We start from the raw sequence: 21,736 nt of genomic DNA, 5'->3' as shown, positions 1-21,736 counted from the left end.
AGCCCGCCGTTCATAAGAACAAAATTTGTTTCAGAATACATATAGCTCTGATTCACTGAGAGACCAACAGTTAAAATCAAGTAGTACATGTAGGAGGATTTAATTAAATGGCTACATATAATAGAATATTACCTGAGTTTCCAAATTTGTTGGTCTTTATGTTCTTTTAAAATTTCCTGAATACCTGCATCAGGCACATATGCAGAAACTACATCACCTCCTGTCATTATAACACCTACAAAATCGTAAAGAAATATTTTACAATTACATTTAAACACACATTAAAAATTCATCCGCTACAAAATATATATATTTTGTGTAATAAATGCTGAACCCTGAATGGTTAATCAGCAAACAGGTATGAAAATTAGCCCAAGAATTAAAAAAAAAAAGGAGAGAGTTCAAATTGCTCATATAAAATTATATGAGTGAAATAGTTACTTGGTGAAGGTATCGTAAGCTATGATAGGGAACAAAGCAAACATTGGAATGTCATTAAATGCAAATGTGTGCCTTCCAAACTGGGAGAAATTCTGATCTTTGTATATGTTCAACTGCACTAGTTCCTGGACAAGTGTCAAAAAGATACTGCTAGCTGACACAATGCCAAATGTATTCAAATTGAACTACTGCACATTTACCATGGTTAAAGGAAATGTCTAACATTCAGCCATAAATCAGCTTCAGGCAGATCTCTTTCAGAAACTTATATAACTATCTACACCCACTGCAACATCACAATGTGACTCAGCTGTATGTTCATACTAATAATTAGGCTAAAAATAAAACTGTGAATACAAACACTGCAACACATTTCCATGCTATATTCACACTGCTGCTCAAATGAAGTCCAATGTACACCCACATGATACTGCAAACACGTGTGACTTTTCAGAGGTGTACTTTGTCCACATTTTCTCTTCATGGGTCACAATGTCCATGCACATGCTATGTCCATTATGGAGCTCTGGTGTATAATTTGCGCAAAGGTGACGACCTCCACAGCATTGACTGGCCAGTAAGGTTCCTGAATTCTACAAAACTTATGTTCGGTGCTCTGTGGAGCGGAAGAACAAGTTACAGCTTGTCAGCCAAGGATTCTTCAAATTTCTACATAGCTCTTCCTCGGGATTGGAATCAGTTCTTAAGAAGCTACTGAAACACTTCATAACGAGCATCACATGTTGCTGGCAAGGCTTTGTGGCTTCAAATCTTATTCATTGTTTTGTTGCTGTGGAAGAGTTTTACCAGTTTTAAGACATTTTGACAGGTATCTGAGCTGTTAGCATTTTTATTTGTTTGGATAACACTGTATGTCAAACATCTTGTAATTAAGTTTAGCTTTGTTGTATGACTCTATCCATAACCAGAAAGCAAATTATGTTTCATTTTTGAATACTAGTTTGCTTACCACATTGTAGACTATAAAGACACACCAGTAAAAAAAGAAATTGGCTTTTTGAACTAAGAAGTCATTTACCCAGGTCGAGAGGGGGAAAGGTTGGAAGATGAAGCGCTATCCTTTTATGTGACCTTATACGAAATGATACAAGCAAAAACATATAAAATCTTATTTTTTAATTTTATGATCAAAGAAACCCTATGATAAGAGAGAAGTATCTGAAATGCCATACAACTTTCATGTTATGTCATTGATAACAAATGAATAGAATTATCTTCATCTAATTGCATCTTCCTTCTACATGAGCTCTGAGTGAACAGATGGAAGTTTCAATGTACCACTGTTTGACATAAAAAATTGAAATGTTCATTATACTTAATCACATATAATTACTGCGAAATCAATTACCCTCCTCATTTCCCTGTCGTGTATATAATTTTCATTGTATTTGTGGGATATTCAGTGATCCTCAGTGTGAAGTTGGAAGCAGATTGTCTGATTATGGAATGACCAAACACTATTCGAGTTCTATTGTTAAGCCCTCTGAGATTAATGTAAGGATGGTTTCTCTTGGTTCTACATAATATTCTGTGTAAGATTTGTTCTCAACTGATCGGTCATAAAGCACTGAACAATGACAACATGTAACATACAGGCTTGATGCAGTTCCACATTTTTGACAGTGGTGCACTTAACTGTTCACTGCATTCATTTTCAGAATCATCAATTTATTTGCAACTTACAATGTTTTCAAAACAGGTATTTTGCCCACCATCATTGGAAAGTGCATTCTTGATATGGTTACTGATTTACTCAAAGCCTCATATTATTCGCAATATTTTGTTAAGTCACTCACTGAGAAACCTTTCATTGATATGTTTAAGGCACATTTCAAAGAGAAGGAACCCATTTTGGATCCCAGCTCAACATACACATCAGGAGAAGAGGAACGGAAAAAAATCAACATATAAACTTGAAATTGAACTTCTATGACTTGCAAGACGTTTAAAAGAAAAGCAAGAGCCAGAAAGAACTTCTTTCAAATAAAAAGTAACAAAATGCCCTCTGTCAATGAATGAAAGTTATAAATTATACCGGTTGTTTCTCCTAAGAATCGTCTGGTGCATTTTCTCTGGCGTTTCTGCAGATATCTGGAATTTCATTTTTGTGATGTGTAGCTAGAGTCAGTCCAAATACTGCTTTTCACGTCTTTCACACGATGCCCAGTGCTGGCAGAAAGAGTCAGTTTGCTTCCCATTACAAACAAAATTATTTTTAAAGCTGGGTTTTACCTTCCAATTGTATAGAAACGTCCCAAATTAGTCTAGTGTGATATTTCTTCATCAATATGAATTAAAAGGTAAAGTAAAAGACAAAGATTAACTAGTACTCTGGCAGTGATCGAACAGTGCTGCTGCGTGCCATTAGCAGCAAGTGCAGGCCAGGGTGGTTCTGTTACTGCTGCAGTATTTGTTGTTCTTCGTGTTTTATTGTCCTTGTTAATACAAATCAATGAATGGGCATGTAAAATTTCACTATGAAAATATTTTTTTTTTTTTTAAACAGGGAACAAACCATCACTTTCCATCAACAATGGGTGTCACGTGAAAGACGTAATGAGAAGTATTTGTCTGGTCTGACTCAGGCTACACGCTGCAAACATTAAATTGAAAATATCTGCAGAAACGCCACAGGAACTGCACCCGACGACTCTTACGAGAGACACCTCATATATTATGAATTAATAGCATTATGATATAATGAATTTTGTATCACTGACTGCACAAAGTCCAAATGCATCAACCTACAGATCATCAAGCACACCAGAAATGTTGGATAAATGGACAGCTTCGCTTCCAATTACTGTTTACTAGCAGCTGCAGATTCCTACATGTAATATATTACATTATTTTACAATCAGTAACTTACTGTAAAAGCCATCTTCAGCAGCAAGGTTGAAAGGTTCTGGTGTAGGACTGACAGAATTTACTCTGTGTCCTGCCTGATATGAATGTAGCACTCGCCCATCAAGTGTTGACACCTTGATGGTACCCTCTGCAGCAGCAGTCACCAGGGCACTCTGCTGGCCACGCGCCCATGGCCAAGAGGTATGCAGAAATGTAAGGTCTCTCACCACACTTCCATGTAACTGTAAGGAGATCAATTACAGCTTATTAAACTCAATAAAATCTTATTTTACAACAGTAGTGTTTTCAATGGAACTATTAGCTTTTATAAGTTGAGTTTGTGATGTTAAAATTCTTATTCTGTGACATGAGGCAACATTGTAGCCACTTCTATTTTCAAGAGTTGAGCTTCGCTCCCCCAGGAAACTTTTAATAGAAACCGATATCTATTGTCATCGATGGTTTTAATAGGCAAAGTATCATATTGGGTTATAAGCAGGATGTCAAAAATGGAGATGTACTATTGTCATGGGCTGAGCCCAAAAACTATCATTTATCCACAACAGTTAACTCCCTCCTTTATTTACCAGCAAAAGGTGGCAGAAAGGTTATAAACTCCACTGACTTTTTACAAAGGAAAGTATAGTACAGCAGTATCTAAAGTCTGTGTGTACCGCTGTACTGAACCCTTTACATAAATGATTGGCATGACAGATTTTGCAGGTATTAAAGAGTTCTGATTTAGGAAATTGCTAAAAATGAACATTTTTATTGCATTTATGGCAAAGTAACTGATAACAGGCTGAAGAGCCACGGCAGGACTTGAAAAAGGCAAAAAAGGTGACAAAATATTAGAAAAATGTGATTGTAAGGTGATAAAATATTTTAAAAATATGGTTAAAAGGTGAAAGTTTAATTCGATAAACACACATGGCACAAATTAACTGTTCATTTTTGATAATGCTTACCAAAAAGACCGATTAAGACCATAATAAGCTTCTTTATTATGACGCTGGATGGGGTATGGCCATTTTCTTACCTTCATACAAACTTATTAACATATTCGGTATCTTCTCCTAATGTGTGCTTCAAAATTGAATATTTTCTCTCTGTGTCTCTGTGTCTGCATCTCCATCGGACAATGTAATAGAAACTTTAACAAAATTTGAAACATATAGATACTTTAAGTCTATAGATGATTAGTCTTTTTTTGAGGTGTGCTCCAGCCAGTTAATTGTCAATACCTCTGTTATCTGTAACTGGGCCACCTATCTCAAACTGTAGAACCTTCCACTAGTCAAGTAAGCCATGCCTTTTCCAATACTTGATTGAAAAGCCAAGGTGTAACGATTCTGTGCATTCTTTAGAAACCAAAAACTTGAAACAGTCTTCCAGTTTACTTAGGTCTTCATTTATTCACCCGCAAATAAGGGCCAGTTGTTCAAGAGCAAGCAAATTAGCTGAAGGAGTTCATTACGAAAAACTTGAGAAATACTCTGTTGTTTTCTCAAGGCAGAAATCTTCAAAACACAAGCCAGATAGGTCTTAAGTATTACTTCATTACTGATGCAATTTGTAAATCAAAGGTGTTTGGTTTTGAAAGTGCTGTGTGAACTTACTGAATAGTTCTAGAGATGAAATTATGAAATGAAGTTCTGCTTTTGCTGAAGGTGTTTTGTAAAGCATTCACAGAGACAGTGTAGGGTTTGGACTGAACAGTAACAGACTTCTTTTTAGAGGTAAGATGATGAAAACCAGTCATGCAGATATACCAACTGGTGTGGAATGATTTCCCATAAAGTGACCAAATTAACAACATATTTTCCACCTGAGTAGCACCTTCAGAGGCAGTTCACCATTTTTATCTTTTTTTGCACGTTAAAGTAATGTTGGGATGGACATCTAGCGAGATTCACGAACTGCTGCAAGTCAATTTAATTTCACTGTAAGGCTTTAACAAGGAAGTATGATCAACATATTAGATAGTATCACAGGCCAGAAGCTCTATCATGATTCTACAGTAGATGACAGAAACAATAACTGTTGAAAGCCCAAATGCCATGTATGGAATGAAGAATTTTGTAACACTCACAAGCCTACGGAATTGTTTTATTTCTTATATAGTTATATTATTCTAACTAGGACTGTATCTTTTTGTCAACAATATGGCGACACAGGAATCAGGCTGTGTAACAAACCAGCAATAGTCACATTAGTGGATGGAGTTCAACAGCTACCTTTGCAAAAAGCTATGAAATTTAGCTCCATGACGTTTGATTATACTAAAAATTAACAAATGCAGTATGAAGATATGGGTGACTGCCTTATGTGCTTCATGATTGGTGTTCAACTGATAACTGTCAGTACTGGAAATGGCTCAGACCATCACATTAAATATGTCCTCTTGTTTCAGCAAATGTGCTTGAAAAACCACGGAACACCCGAAACATGTTGTGCTTGACAGAATAAACTACTATTAACCAGCTAAGGTGGAGTCATTATTTTGTATACAGAGTACAGAAAAAATGCCACACTTGGAGGTCAGCATGCAATTCCATATCCAGATTCAAGACAAAAGTTTATCTAGCAAAATCAGATTAAGTGCATTTTGAAAACATATGCATGAAAATAAGAAACTAGCCACACAGCCACATTATGTAATGTACCAGAATGTACAGAGAAACATGTATCACCTCACACTACCATACTAGCCATCACAGCTCACTGAAGAGACTACTGAGATGTCAAACACCAAACCTACATCCACCAATGGTTCGAATCCTCATCAGGTTCTTCCATCAATTTTTAGCCACCCATTCCCTAGTTCTCATGGTCTATAAGCACACATCATTTTGTCATGTGACAATAGCCTACCACATGACAGTGGGCTCCATTCAACTGAATGCATGTGTCTATTAATCACATAGTGCACAACCGTAACTGGCCCTGTCAAGTTCAGAGGGGAGCTTCCTGATGGAGTACACAAATGATGAATATGTCACTACGCTTTGGGTTTTGTTTCGTTTTGTTTTAGTGCACGAAAACAACTAGTGTCATTAGCGCCCATGTCAGAACTGTAGAACACTAAGGAAAAAAAGAGGAGGAGTTAAAAATGACTACTCGTTAACCCCAAGTGACGGAAGGAAAGACAGCTATATAAAGGGACTTGGAGAAAGGTCCATAAAATATGCCATAGAGAAACGGAGGTCATGAACTAAAGATTAAATGTGCTTCAGCATATTGCTAAGACAGATAAAAAGTAAAATGCTATTGACAACCCACATGTCGTAGGCTAAAATGGCTGGCAACTCAGATGTCAAACACAAATGAAAACATAGGTCGTTAAAAAAAGGGTATTCCATTAGGAAATGGCGAACTGTTGAGGGCAATGAGAACATAGTGGTGGGGGAGCACCACTTAACAAATGGCAATGGCTGAAGAGACAGTGCCCAATGCACTACCTAGCTGAAATGATCTCGAGGCGAGAGGGCCGAGAGGTCGTCCAAGCTGATGGGAGAGGCTTAATTGCCCAGAGATTGTTCTCATAAAGAGAAGGCCAGTGGTGAGGCCAAAGTGACACCACCTGCTGACAGACAGCAACACAGATATCATCGGAGGAAACGGAAGAATTAGCGGGCCAAGGTGCGAGGGCCACAGCCTTGGCAGCAGCATCAGCACCTTCGTTTCCTGCAAGCAAGACTGATGTGATCAGAAACCGACATAAATATCACAGTGGCTCCATCAAAAGTGAGCAAGTGACAGCTTTCCTGTACACATTGTAATAAGGGATGGATGGTGTACAGCACACTGAGGCAGAGGTGGTGAAGGGTTCACACCCATTGGGAAAGTGCAGGTAGCATAAAGTGAGAACTGCTGAAGCAAGAGCCAAAAGTGAACTCCAGGAGGTAACAGAGAAGACGGATGCGCCTGATACTGGTAAACAAAGAAATCATCAAAGAAGATGGTGTAGGGTGGGTGGCCAAATGTGGCAGACAAATTGCATGCGTATCTGCTGAGGAGAAAGTCACCATGACATGACAGTGGTAGTTCAGCTGCTTCAGCATACAGACTCTCAACTGGGCTAGTGTAAAAGGTGCTAATGGCCAAACGGATGCCACGATGGTGGATATTATTGAGACACCACAAGAGGGACGGATGTGCAGATCATAAACAAAACACTCATAATCTAGTTTTGAACGGACAAAGGACTGATACAAAAAGAGGAGGGTGGTCCAAATCTGCTACCCAGGAAGTGCCACTGAGGACACATAGAACATGAGGGACCGCATACAGCAGGCGGACAGGTAAGACACGTAAGAGGACCAAGACATTTTCCTATCAATCACGAGCCCTAGGAATTTTACACTTTCAACGAACAGAAGAGCAACAGGCGTGAGATATAAAGACAGTGTAGCCAACAGCACTGCCAAAAATTCATACAAATTGTTTTGGCAGTGGAAAAGCGAAAGCCATTGTCGATGCTCCATGAGTGAAGACAATCGAAGCAAAACTGATGGCGCTGCTCAAGGAGACAACTTTGTGAAGAACTGCAACAGATGGCAAAATTGTCAACAAAAAGGGAGCCAGAGATGCCCAGTGGGAGACAGGCCAGAATGGGACTAAGGGACGGAACCCTGAGGCACACCATTTTCCTGGATAAAGGTGTTCAACAAGTCAGAACCCACACGTACCTTTAAAACTCAGTCTTTTGAGAATTCTTGAGGGAAACGGGGCATGTGGCCATGGGAGCCCCACATGTAAAGAGTAAGGATACCAGTCCCCCAGCAGGTGTTGTAGGCTTTCTCCAAATCGAAAAACATGGCCACAGTCTGGTATTTCCAAAGAAAAACATTCATGACACCTGGGTTGACAAACGAGATGCTCAACTGCACAACGGCGCACTTGAAATCCATACTGTGCAGTGGTTAGTAAACTGCGAGACTCGAGCCACCATACCAGCCAGGCATGAGTCACATGTTCCATCACCTTGCACACAAAGATGATGAGAGAAATGACGCGATAACTAGACGGAAGGTGTTTGTCCTTGTTGGTATTGGTATGACAGTGGCTTCACGGCAGAATGTGGGAAACATACCCTCTGCCAGATGCAACTGCACGTATGAAAGAGAAAGTGTTTGTCCGCAAGAGAAAGGTTCTGCAACATCTCAATGTGAACATTGTCCGGCCCTACGGCGGAGGATCGGGATGGAGTGAGAGGAAGATTTAGCTCCCTCATAGTAAAGGCAGCATTGTAGCACTCACAAAATCTGAAAAGGATTTCGCCAGAGCCTCGTCCACTCATTACTAATGAAGGAAAGCGTGTGACAGTGAGTGGAGCTCAATATCTCCACAAAATAGCAGCCCAAGGTGTTGGAGATAGCAGTAGGGTAGAAATTGGGGGATGGACCTTGGACCCTGAGAGCTCTTGGAGGTTGGCCCACAAGACAGAAGATGGTGTGGAACTGTTAAAACAACTAGTAAAGGAAAACCAGCTAGCTTTTCTGCTATTCCAAAGAATGTAAAGACACTGTGCCTGCAACTGTTTGTAACAAATACATTTGGCCATCGTAGGATGATGGTTATAAACATGGAGCATGTCTCCATGCGCGATTTGTGTCGCAGCACGCGTAAATTTAATAAGGGACTGCGACACGGCCTGGCAAAGAGGAAGTGTGATGAATGGAACATTCTGAGGCGATAAGGATAATATTTGTAAGATATTCTATCTGGTCATTGCAACTACAATTCGTTGAAGGTCACCAGGGACGGGTAAAGCCTCCAGTTGGCCTTAGAAAGCTGCCAATTAGGTGTGCACATAGGTGGGGTAGGAGTCTGCAATCTGATAGCATATGGGAAATGGTTGCTTGAGTACAAGTCAGAGAGAACTGATCACTTGAGATGATAGGCAAGCTGGGCAGTGCAGAAGGAGAGGTTCAAAAGTGAATAGGTGTGAGTGGAGTCTGAAAGGGACATGGGTTCTCCCATGTTAAGACAGATGAGGTTAAGGTGACGGAAAAGGTCAGCCACAAGGGCATCTCTCTGACAGGTTCTGGGCAAGCCCAAAGGGGATGGTGCGCATTAAAGCACCAAGCAGCAGAAGAGGTGAGGGAGTTGCCCAATAAGCTGAAGGAAGTCTGCCCTGGTGACAATGAATGACAGAGGGCTGTAAATAGTAGAAAGGTAAAATGTCAAGTGAGGAAGGAAAAGGCGGAATGCAACAGCTTGGAGCCGGGTAGTCAGGGAGATGAGGTGACAATGAACGTAATTCCAGCTGAGCAGCATGACTCCCCCGTTAGATGGAATGCCGTCCTAGCGAGGGAAGCGGACCGAGAAGAAATGCGAGAGCTCAAAGCGAGCGTGAGGACGAAATTTTGTTTCCTGGAGGCAGAGATCAAGCGCATGCTGTGATTCTAAGAGCAGCCACAAGTTCTCTTTCTGGGATTGAAGGCCGCGAATGATCCACTGGAGGAGAATCATAATGAGGAAAGGGGAGGGGGTACAAAATGAAGAGGTGTCACCTCGGCAGCTGCCTAGTGCCAGCCTTCGAAGACTCACTGCTACAGGGTGCAGAGGATGGAGGATCCTGCTCCATGAAATCTAGAGGTGTCGGCATTCTCTCTCTCTATCTGCTGAGTCCCACGCAGAAAAACTGTTGGTGGTGCGCACTGGTAACATGGAGATCAGCTGGGCAAGGTTATCACATGGCGACACCATTGAAGATGATCTTCGATTCGGGAAGGAGAAGATAATTTGCTTTTGTTTGACTTCTAGGAGCCTTTCTGGTTGGCAGAGGAAAACGCAAGATGTTTGTTGGCTGGAGGGGTGCACAAAGTCTTCGCAGAAGTATTGCTTCTGCCCTTTACGGCCTGCTACTTGTGTAGCAGGTGACTTTGCCCCATGAGGCGAAAGTTTGGTGCCTTGCTGCACAGCTGGAGGAGGAGACAGGGATGCTACCATAACACTGGGCGATTTCGTAACAACAGTGCTGAATTTGAAGTCACATGTCTGCATGGTCATGTCCTTCATGGAGTAAGATGTAGCAAAAACAGTACTGTAACTGCTGAATGGTAAAACTCAGGATTTCCAACTAGCCAACAGCTTGTGAGCAACAGGTGAAGGCACTTTTTCCTTCACCCGGCAATTATGGACAGCCCACTCATCGAGATACACAAGGGACAATCTCAGGAGGAGGCTGCATTATCACCACTGCAATTGATATAGAGATAGAGGCAGATAATTACTCTCATGAGCATCCCTACCAAGGTTACACATTTGGCCGGGCGTTGACAGGACATTTGAGTGTGGTTTTAAAGATGACACTGGTAGCAGCACATCAGGTTCGGAATGTACAGTCGGACTGTGATATCTTCATAGCCTGCTTTGATGTTTGATGGAATCACCACTCTATCAAAAGTGAGAAAAAGAGTGCGTATGACCAGTATTGCATCACTCGACGGACTGCAATGACACCCTGGATCAGAGAGGTATGTCTGGATTTCTGACTCAGTCAGATCATCAAGCAGCCTCATGTGAATACCACCACAGGAAGAATTCAGTGTTCGATGGGCCTCAACACAAACAGGATAGCAGTGGAGGAGCGAAGCTACAAGAAGTAGTTGTGCTTGAAAATCACAAGCAGTCCACAAAATCAAAAGCCATCTCATACACAAAAGCAGGATTTCACAGGGCCAGCAATTGCATCAACACCTTCCTGAATAATAAACAGACTTAATGTAGCAAATGACTGACTGCCTTCAGTACATGAAACCACAAGGAACCATGCTGCACCTGGCAGGGTCTTTGAATCGTTAGCCTCATTCTGTTTATGTTTGTTAGATATTGATTGTAGAGAAGATTATTGGCTCATTATGAGAATATCCCCCCATGATTGCCAGCTTCTCCAATGGTGTGCTCCTTCCAACTGGGGAGCTCCCTCAGAAGGTGGCGCACCCACCTTAGGTGTTCATTTACACCTCAGGTCACACCTCCCGAACACTTGACAGAGGGACCATTTGGCAATTTGGGAAGGTAGCAACTCAGGCAATCACCCCTCCCTAGACTTGGTCTGTACCATGAGGTACATGCAAACCATATCTGTCCGCCTGGACCTGGGAATTACGTGTTACCCTGTCATCTGTTACACATCAGACCTGTCAGCTGGCCTTCAGTATAACACAGGGAGGAAGAAGAAAAAGAGGAATCTCAAATGCTGAAGTGGAGGAAGGGTAGGAGAAGGGGAACAAATAAAGGATAAAGGAACAAAAACAGTGGAGAGAGTGTTCTGATACTGGCTACTGAATATGCAGAACATATTTCCCAAAACATCCCAAACAAGTTCCCCAAGGGAGGGGAAAAAGAATAGCAAGAGATACACATGCAGCACAGAAGAGAAAAGATGCTGCAAAGGCTGGGGCCCTGTGGTATCCAAAAAAAAACAAAGAATGGCGAGTCACCTGGGGGGAGGTGCTGGTGCTGGGTACACCCAATAACCAAGTCTGCTGCTGCTGCTGCGGCTGCTGCTCATGCATATACCACATGGTATCCTCAAAAGGTAACATCCCAATAACAATGTTTTTCTTTACCTGGAGCAACACCTTCTAGAAACCGGTAATCATTGTACACAAGTAATGGACAGAGGTTGCCCAAGGACTAGACAATGCCACAAAAATGGCAGGACGCGATTCTTGAAACCGCTCACCAATCACCTTCGCAAAGTATCCATTACTCTGGAAGGCAGTCCAGATATCTCAAAGACAGGTTGTTGAGATGTTGCACGACGAACTGCATTTGTATCATTACACATTAACTCAAAACCACTGGCCAGAAGAGCACAGTCAACAAGTAAAGTTTTATGAATGGATTTTGCACCAAGTGGAAGCTAGCAAACATTTTATACATGAAGTGATATAGACTAACAAATTTAGCTTCACAAGCTGCGACATTGTAGCGAAAAAACAGTGAGCCATATATGTAATAAGTTTCCTTTAATTTACGTCTATGGTCACAAACTTTTTGTTCACAGATTACTGGTTTCGATCTTTAATGGCCATCATCAGATCTGCAGCAAAAATGGGAAAAACATAAATACACTCGCAAAGAGTATACAGCTTAAGAACAATACATAGACCATAATGAAAAGTAGTACTGACAAAATTTACATTTGTGTGCTTTAAATATGAAGATGCATACATGTTTCATAAAAACAAAGTCCTAATGTACTGCAGCCGTAGTGGCATCGTCAAATGCATATAAATAACATCAGATGCACGAGTCATGTTGTCAGTAGTACTACTGATTAAAACAAGCTGCAGTACAGTAGAAACAAGATGTTTGTGCTGTAAGTTCACCAGATGTTACTAACGTCGGCATACACTAGTTTTCAATAATTAATTGAAACAGCGAAAATAAATTGGGATATGATAGTCAAGTCTGTGATAAGCTTATAACGTATAAAACGCATTACAGCAATAAAAACAAGAACACGATAAAAGTAATATTGTTAAAAAAAAAAGGGAAAGTTAAAAATCAGTGGTTGACATCTGCTCTAGTGCCAATATTCTAGATAATGACATACATATTAACCACCGCTGATAGTGTACTGGGTAATATTAAACAAGCATAAAACAAATCACTAAAGGAGCCACCAATGAAAGAAAACATAGTGCTGCACATAATCAGTGCCTTATGTTAGCGCTAACGCCAGAATTCCACACAGGTGGGAATTGGTTGGAGGAAGGTGACCGGCAGAGGGCACCCCCGTACCCTGCGGTACTCTGTTGCAAGAAAAGAATGATAAAATTCTGTGACAGTGGATGATCCACATTATCTTATTAATGTAGTCTATGAAATGAAGATAGAACGAACAAGAACATACTAGAGTAATGCGTAAAATGTATGAAAACGAAGTAAATACGTGATGCTCTCAATACTAGGTAAACTTATCAACACACTATATATAACAGAGGCTACTGTACTGCAGCTTGTTTTAACAGTAGCACTACTGACAACATGACTCATGCATGTGGTGTTATTTATATGTATTTGACAATGCTGGTGCTGATCCCGCATTTAACATTTGACGATGCTACTATGGCTACAGTACATTAGGTCTTTGTTTTTATGAAACAGGTATGCATCTTCTTATTTAAAGCACACAAATGTAAATTTTGTCAGCACTTCTTTTCATTATGGTCTATGTATTGTTCTTACGCTGTATACGTTTTGCGAGTGTATTTATGTTTTCCCCATTTTTGCTGCAGATCTGATGATGGCCATTAAAGACCAAAACCGGTAATCTGTTAACAAAACGTTTGTGACCATAGACGTAAATTAAAGGAAACTTATTAAATCTAGCTTCACTTGTGAAGGTATTTTCAACCTCCACAATAGCCCTTACAGATCGGAACACACGTCACTTTACCCAATAAACATAGTTTTCAGGCGTGCTTTGGCATAAACCTGTGGGCTGGATATATTGGACGAGTGTTTTTGGGCCCTTATCTATTGCCGAACAAGCTGAATATCCCCCTATGTAGTACGTCTCTTTGTAATACTTTGCTTTATGCATTAAAAAATGTTGCACCTGGTGTTCGGTGGCAGCTGTGGTTTCAGCACAATGGTGCACTGCCATGCTTTGGAATGAAAGTACGTAACTATTTAAATTAAGCATTTCCAAGGAAACGGAATGCTCATGGAAGTCTAATGCTCTGGCTCCAATTTTCCGGACCTTAATCCACTATATTTGTATTTGTAGGGACGAGTGGTGAAATGTTTGCAATTGCAAGGTGGTCACTTTGAACATATTCTCTACAGTGAATGTTGCTGGTACATGTACATACCAGCTCTGCAAAGGGAAGCCTCAATGTCAAATGTACTTCATGGAATTACTGTGCGTAGCGTGATGTGCAATCTATTGTAGCCTACCTATTGTGTTTTTTGTACCCCATTGGACACAGGCGAGGTTAGTGTATCCTCTATTATTTTCTATTGGCTTTATTTGTGTCATGGACGAAACAAAGTGGTCATTTTTGTGTGTATGAAGTTCATATTATGTCTTAGTGTTTAAATGAGGGTAATAGTAACAGAAAGAAACACACAAGATACCACATTGTAGAGTTATAAATTCGATACTATTTGATGCTTTGACTGGGAAAAATATGATTGGCAGAAACTCGTCTCCAACACTGGTGACTCTGTATACTCATTCCCCATAGCATTGCCTAGTCTCACTGAGCTAATGGGGCAGTTCTGGCACATTGTATAGTTAGTGCTACCTACTCTTGGTCACAATGCATTAAGTTACAGCATTGCCAGAGCCTTGTTTTTAAAATCACATTTCTATTAAACCTATTGGCAGGAGTAGGTTTTGCTAGATACACTTTTGTCTTGATCTGAGATGAGAAATCACATGCTGAATGACAAGTGTGGCATTTTTTCTTCACCGTGTTATCAACATAGATGTAATCCCACAATATGAAATTATTCCATTTTTATTACACTGGTGCAGCTTGAGAACCGAAAGTGATTTACTGTGAAACCACCATGAATGACTCAGAAGGTACAGAATAAAAATTTAGAAATTCTAGTTGAGTTGTTGTTGTTGGGGTCTTCAGTCCTGATACTGGTTTGATGCAGCTCTGCATGCTACTCTATCTAATGCAAGCTTCTTCATCTCCCAGAACCCACTGAAACCCACATCCTTCTGAATCTGCTTCGTGTAGTCATCTCTTGGTCTCCCTATACGATTTTTACTCTCCACACTGCCCTCCAATACTAAATTGGTGATCCCTTGATGCCTCAGAACATGTCCTACCAACCGATCCCTTCTTCTAGTCAAGTTGTGCCACAAACTTCTCTTCTCCCCAATCCTATTCCATACTTCCTCATTAGTTATGTGATATACCCATCTAATCTTCAGCATTCTTCTGTAGCACCACATTTCGAAAGCTTCTATTCTCTTCACGTCCAAACTATTTATCGTTCATGTTTCACTTCCATACACGGCTACACTCCATACAAATACTTTCAGAAATGACTTCCTGACACTTAAATCTACACTCGATGTTAAAAAATTTCTCTTCTTCAGAAACGCTTTCCTTGCCATTGCCAGTCTACATTTTATATCCTCTCTACTTCGACCATCATCAGTTATTTTGCTCCTCAAATAGCAAAACTCCTTTTCTACTTTAAGTGTCTCATTTCCTAATCTAATTCTCTCAGCATCACCCAACTTAACTCGACTACATTCCATTATCCTCGTTTTGCTTTTGTTGATGTTCATCTTATATCCTCCTTTCAAGACACTATACATTCCATTCAACTGCTCTTCCAAGTCCTTTGCTATCTCCGACAGAATTACGATGTCACTGGCGTACCTCAACATTTTTATTTCTTCTCCATGGATTTTAATACCTACTCCGAATTTTTCTTTTGTTTCCTTCACTGCTTGCTCAATATACAGATTGAATAACATCGGGGAGAGGCTACAATCCTGTCTCACTCCCTTCCCAACCACTGCCTCCCTTTCATGTCCCTCGACTCTTATAACTGCCATCTGGTTTCTGTACAAATTGTAAATAGCCTTTCGCTCCCTGTATTTTACCCCTGCTACCTTCAGAATTTGAAAGAGAGTATTCTAATCAACATTGTCAAAAGCTTTCTCTAAGTCTACAAATGCTAGAAACGTAGGTTTGCCCTTCCTTAATCTAGCTTCTAAGGTAAGTCGTAGGGACAGTATTGCCTCATGTGTTCCAACATTTCTACGGAATCCAAACTGATCTTCCCCGAGGTCGGCTTCTACTAGTTTTTCCATTCGTCTGCAAAGAATTCACGTTAGTATTTTGCACCTGTGACTTATTAAACTGATAGTTTGGTAATTTTCACATCTGTCAACATCTGCTTTCTTTGGGATTGGAATCATTATATTCTTCTTGAAAACTGAGGGTATTTTGCCTGTCTCATACATCTTGCTCACCAGATGGTAGAGTTTTGTCAGGAGTGGCTCTCCCAAGGCTCTCAGTAGTTCTAATGGAATGTTGTCTACTCCGGGGGCCTTGTTTCGACTCAGGTCTAACAGTGCTCTGTCAAACTCTTCACGCAGTATTGTATCTCCCTTTTCATCTTCATCTACATCCTCTTCCATTTCCATAATATTGTCCTAAAGTACATCGCCCTTGTATAGACCCTCTATATACTCCATCCACCTTTCTGCTTTCCCTTCTCTGCTTAGAACTGGGTTTCCATCTGAGCTCTTGATGTGATTCTCTTATCTCCAAAGGTCTCTTTAATTTTCCTGTAGGCAGTATCTACCTTACCCCTAGTGAGATGAGCCTCTACATTCTTACATTTGTCCTCTAGCCATCCCTGCTGTCGATCTCATTTTTGAGACGTCTGTATTCCTTTTTGCCTGCTTCATTTACTGCATTTTTATATTTTCTCCTTTCATCAATTAAATTCAATATTTCTTCTGTTACCCAAGGATTTCTAATAGCCCTCGTCTTTTTACCTACTTGATCCTCTGCTGCCTTCACTAATTCATCCCTCAAAGCTACCCATTCTTCTTCCACCGCACTTCTTTCCCCCATTCCTGTCAATTGCTCCTTTATGCTCTCCCTGAAACTCTGTACAACCTCTGGTTATTTTAGTTTATCCAGGTCCCATCTCCTTAAATTCCCACCTTTTTGCAGTTTCTTTAGTTTTAATCTACTGGTCATAACCAATAGATTGTGGTCAGAGTCCACATCTGCCCCTGGAAATGTCTTACAATTTATAACCTGGTTCCTAAATCTCTGTCTTACCATTATATAATCTATCTGAAACCTGTCAGTATCTCCAGGCTTCTTCCATGTATACAGCCTTCTATTATGATTCTTGAACCAAGTGTTAGCTATGATTAAGTTGTGCTCTGTGCAAAATTCTACCAGGCGGCTTCCTCTTTCATTTCTTTGCCCCATTCCATATTCACCTACTACGTATCCTTCTCTCCCGTTTCCTACTACCCAATTCCAGTCACCCATGACTATTAAATTTTCGTCACCCTTCACTATCTGAATAATGTTTTTTTATTTTATCATACATTTCTTCAATTTCTTCATCATCTGCAGAGCTAGTTGGCATATAAACTTGTACTACTGTAGTAGGTGTGAGCTTCATATCTATCTTGGCCACAATAATGTGTTCACTATGCTGTTTGTAGTAGCTTACCCACATTCCTATTTTCCTATTCATTATTAAACCTACTCCTGCATTACCCCTATTTGATTTTGTGTTTATAACCCTGCAGTCACCTGACCAAAAGTCTTGTTCCTCCTGCCACTGAACTTCACTAATTCCCACTATATCTAACTTTAACCTATCCATTTCCCTTTTTAAATTTTCTAACCTACCTGCCCGATTAAGGGATCTGACATTCCACGCTCTCCGATTCTCAGAACGCAAGTTTCCTTTCTCCTGATAACGACATCCTCTTGAGTAGTCCCCGCCCGGAGATCCGAATGGGGAACTATTTTACCTCCGGAATATTTTACCCAAGAGGACGCCATCATCATTTAATCATATAGTAAAGCTGCATGCCCTCGGGAAAAATTACAGCCGTAGTTTCCCTTGCTTTCAGCCGTTCACAGTACCAGCACAGCAAGGCCGTTTTGGTTATTGTTACAAGGCCAGATCAGTCAATCATCCAGACTGTTGCCCCTGCAACTACTGAAAAGGCTGCTGCCCCTCTTCAGGAACCACACGTTTGTCTGGCCTCTCAACAGATACCCCTCCGTTGTGGTTGAACCTACGGTACGGCTACCTGTATCGCTGAGGCACGCAAGCCTCCCCACCAACTGCAAGGTCCATGGTTCATGGTTCATGGGGGAGGCTAGCTGAGTTAACCAAGGAAAATGGAAACTACCTAAATGTAAGCACACTGGCTGTGTCTGTTTCCAAAAACAGAAATAGGAATCAGTACATTACAGTGAATAAGTGTTAGTAGCTCAGCTGAAAGGTTGCATGGTATCACAATATAGTATACAACAGATTTATTTATTTACTGTGGAAGGACAAAATTCAGGTTTTTCACAACTGATGATAGCTTGAATTCATTTAATTATGTTTCTAACTCTTGTAGCACATCATACTTATTTTGAGCTTATTAGGGCTGTTGTCTACTTATTGCATTTTGTGTCTCACATTTTCCTTTCCTGTTGTAAGGAATGCTTTATCCAAGTGATTATAAACACAATAACATCCTGTTGATATAGTCTGTTATAGCTTCCTGCTGTCTGGTCCAATAAAAACAAATAAAAAAAGGTAATGAAATTAAATTTTAATACCTTTCCTTCCCTCCCTGCCTCTTTTTGCTCTAATGTTGTGCATTTGTTATTGTCCAAGCTTCACATTATGTTGGTAAGCATATTTTTACTTACTTTCAACAATGTAATTGTTTCTAATTAAAAATTTTTTTTAAATACGATAGATTGACCTTCTTTAAAAAAAAAAATTGTTATTGTTTTTCAATTTGTCTTCTGCTCATAAATGAATTAGAAAATAGTGTATCAGAATGTTTTTCATTTTCACTATATTTCATAGGTCTGTACTTCTTATGTGATGTGATACAAAGTATTGTGAATGTTGGCATTAGCACACAGTACTTCCGCACATGTATTTTTTAATTAGTGGGCTCGATTTCTGTTGGTGATGTAGAAATCTACATAACTACTGAATTGCTCTTGTTCACTAATAAGCTGTCAATTCCACGGTCCCATGTAGCTGAGACTCACAAGCAGCTGTTCAACATCATCCTCAGAAGGGTTAAATCTGATCAAAATATTACCAATGTCTCTTCAAATATAAAATTTTAGAAGCATGTTTAGTTCTCTTACTAAACAAACATTTCTATGTCGTTAATAAAAACATCTGCAAGGTACTAGCGATGCTGTTGCTTGTGGCATATCTTCCTGATGTTGGTGAAGATAAATTAATTTTGCTTAACCAAGTGTGAAAAGCTTGTGTAAAGTGTAACAGGTGAATCTTTAACCTTTGATAACAGTTCTTACATCATATACAAAATCCAAAGGAAGAGGCATGCGTAAGTCAAGAAGTGTGAGGCCCCTTCCATTAACATTGACAAGAACAGCCATGTGAGGACATGCTGGATCTGCAGCTAGGCCTGTGCGATCACGTCCACTGAAGGCACAATTGTCATATGCAACCAACTGCTCACCACGTTCTACATCCACCACAGCCAGCCGCCGAGCTGTAGTAGCAGCCAAGATCTGTATAACAAAAAATCATATGTAATATTTGAAATGCGCTTCTTTAACAATAAAATAGTTTAGAAGAAAAAAAACATGTAGTTGAAAACATACTTAAGAAATACACAAAAAAGTGGAATAAAAATCTGTAACTACACCAAGTATTTAATGTTTATGAGTGTCATTACCTAAACAAATAACATTTTATTCACTACATACACCTTATTTTATTTAGTAATGTATGTGGCCCTTCATGCTTTCACATATATAAAACACAGTTCCTTTGTACTTTTCTTACCAAAAGCGAGGGAAATAGCTTCACGTTTTACCCTTGGGATCTGGAGCACGTTAACAAAGAAATTGCATAACAGCAGCCTCATGTTAAAATAAGCGAGATGCTGTAGTTGGCAGTCACGTGGGTGTGTGTGTGTGTGTGTTTTACTGACAAATGCTGTGGCTGACAGCTTTATGTATCTTTTAACTGTGTATGTCTGCAACTGACGTGTCATATTTACAATAAGTGGCAATATGTATTTTCCTACATGGTTAGTATTCATACCTGGAGTTCCATGGTTTGAAGAGAAATAATTTAATTTTGCTATTTAAATGTGTTTTTATACACACATCAAAGAAGTTTTGCATCAGCCCGATTCCCAGATCTTGTGAAGAAAAAAGTTGACTGTGGATATTGTATCACAGACACAATCACTTTGTTCACATGTCACTAAACCCGCCCAAAGATGTCAACCATGCGTGAGAAGTGCCTATTAGACGGAGAGAGTCCAGCAGTTGATCACTTCCAGTCATTCCAAGAGGAAAGGAGGTACACGGTTAGTGTTGACAGTAGTTCAATCATGCCTAGATGGGCAATACTGCGGTTCGATCGCGTCTGCATTGTTAACTCATGCCAGGAAGGGCTCTCAACACGGGAAGTGTCCCCGCGTCTCAAAGCGAACAAAAGCGATGTTGTTTGAACATGGAGGAGATACAGAAAGACAGTAACTGTCGATGACATGCCTCACTAAGGCTGCCCAATGGTTACTACTGGAGTAGATTACCATACCCACAGATTATGACTCGAAGGAACCCTGACAGCAATATCTTCTGGTAAACCTTTGATGTATGTATATTTTCCCCATGTTTAGTATTGTCAACAAGAGGTACACAATATAACTTCCATCCAAATTATGAACTGTGTGCAACTAACTGACTCAATGTGTAGTTCCTATCTATGTTTGGGGCTGGTGAAGCAGCAAGCTAAATGCCACACTACAAATCCAAAACTCCAAGACAAGCTCTAGATCAGTCCTAGAGTTTGGTCTCTCACTTATTGACTCTTTTATCTTGTGTAAATAATTTTCATACATGAGAAACACCAAACTGCACCATTTGAAGTCCACACTAACTGCAGATCACGATATAAACAGCTGGAGAATGCCTTGTAGAGGAAACTGACCCCTAGATTGAGGATAGCTTTATCTTTACACCTGTATCCACACACATACTTGTGCCAGTACTAGCCTTCCCTTTCCTGTTTCACTCACTAATGGAGTGAGGGAAAAACAACTATCTACATGCCTCTGCATAAGCCCTTATTCCTCTTATCTTGTCTTTGTAGTCCCTGTGCAAATTGTATAAGTGTGTATCAAATATAAACCAATTTATGTAAGCTTGAGAAAAATTCAGACACACAAATTGAGTTTTTCTATACAGCCTCTAAAATGGGAAATATATATTTTCCCCATGGATACGCAGTTTCTCAATCATGTTTTCATAAAATGACTGTAGCTGTGTCCAGCCATTTGCACACAAACACAGCAACAATGCAATCATCATCAAATCTGTGTCACCCAATTGCTTCCTTTGGTGATCCAAACAAAGGAAAATCACAGGACAATAAATCCAGACTGTGGTCAAGAACAATTCCTGAGTTTTTGTTTAGCCGAGGCAGCTGTGTGGGGTAATGCATTGTCATAAACCAAGATCACATCCCACATTGGAAATGCATGCCTTTTCTGACGATATGCAAGTTTTGTTTGGTCCAAAAAATGGCAATAGTATGCGGCATTCACAGTACGATGTTCGTGGAGAAAATAGATGACAAGAACTCCTTTAAAATCAATCACGACTGTCACAAGAACCTTCCCCACACAGTGGTGGTTTTTGGCTTTCACGAGTGCAGATTTGTT

At 40.1% G+C, this 21,736-nt stretch overlaps 1 protein-coding gene across 7 annotated transcripts in view; it reads right to left on the bottom strand.

Annotated features, from left to right (window-relative positions):
* LOC126282202 (uncharacterized) overlaps positions 1-21,736 on the bottom strand; it is a 115,979-nt gene that overhangs the window by 41,230 nt on the left and 53,013 nt on the right. For all 7 annotated transcript variants that reach the window (XR_007551349.1, XR_007551348.1, XM_049981739.1 and 4 more), the window contains 3 exons: positions 19,350-19,568; positions 3,332-3,551; positions 133-235 (listed from right to left, as the gene is read on the bottom strand). Coding sequence is in view for 5 of the 7 variants with exons in the window: in XM_049981739.1 (XP_049837696.1) it covers positions 133-235; positions 3,332-3,551; positions 19,350-19,568 (542 nt within the window). In the remaining 2 variants the exon portion in view is untranslated. The remainder of the gene's footprint in view (positions 1-132; positions 236-3,331; positions 3,552-19,349; positions 19,569-21,736) is intronic.

The sequence above is a fragment of the Schistocerca gregaria genome, chromosome 7, assembly GCF_023897955.1.
Source record: "Schistocerca gregaria isolate iqSchGreg1 chromosome 7, iqSchGreg1.2, whole genome shotgun sequence".
In the NCBI taxonomy this organism is placed as follows: domain Eukaryota; kingdom Metazoa; phylum Arthropoda; class Insecta; order Orthoptera; family Acrididae; genus Schistocerca; species Schistocerca gregaria.
The sequence above is the reverse complement of the archived record's forward strand: the minus strand, read 5'-3'. Positions and strand labels throughout refer to the sequence as shown.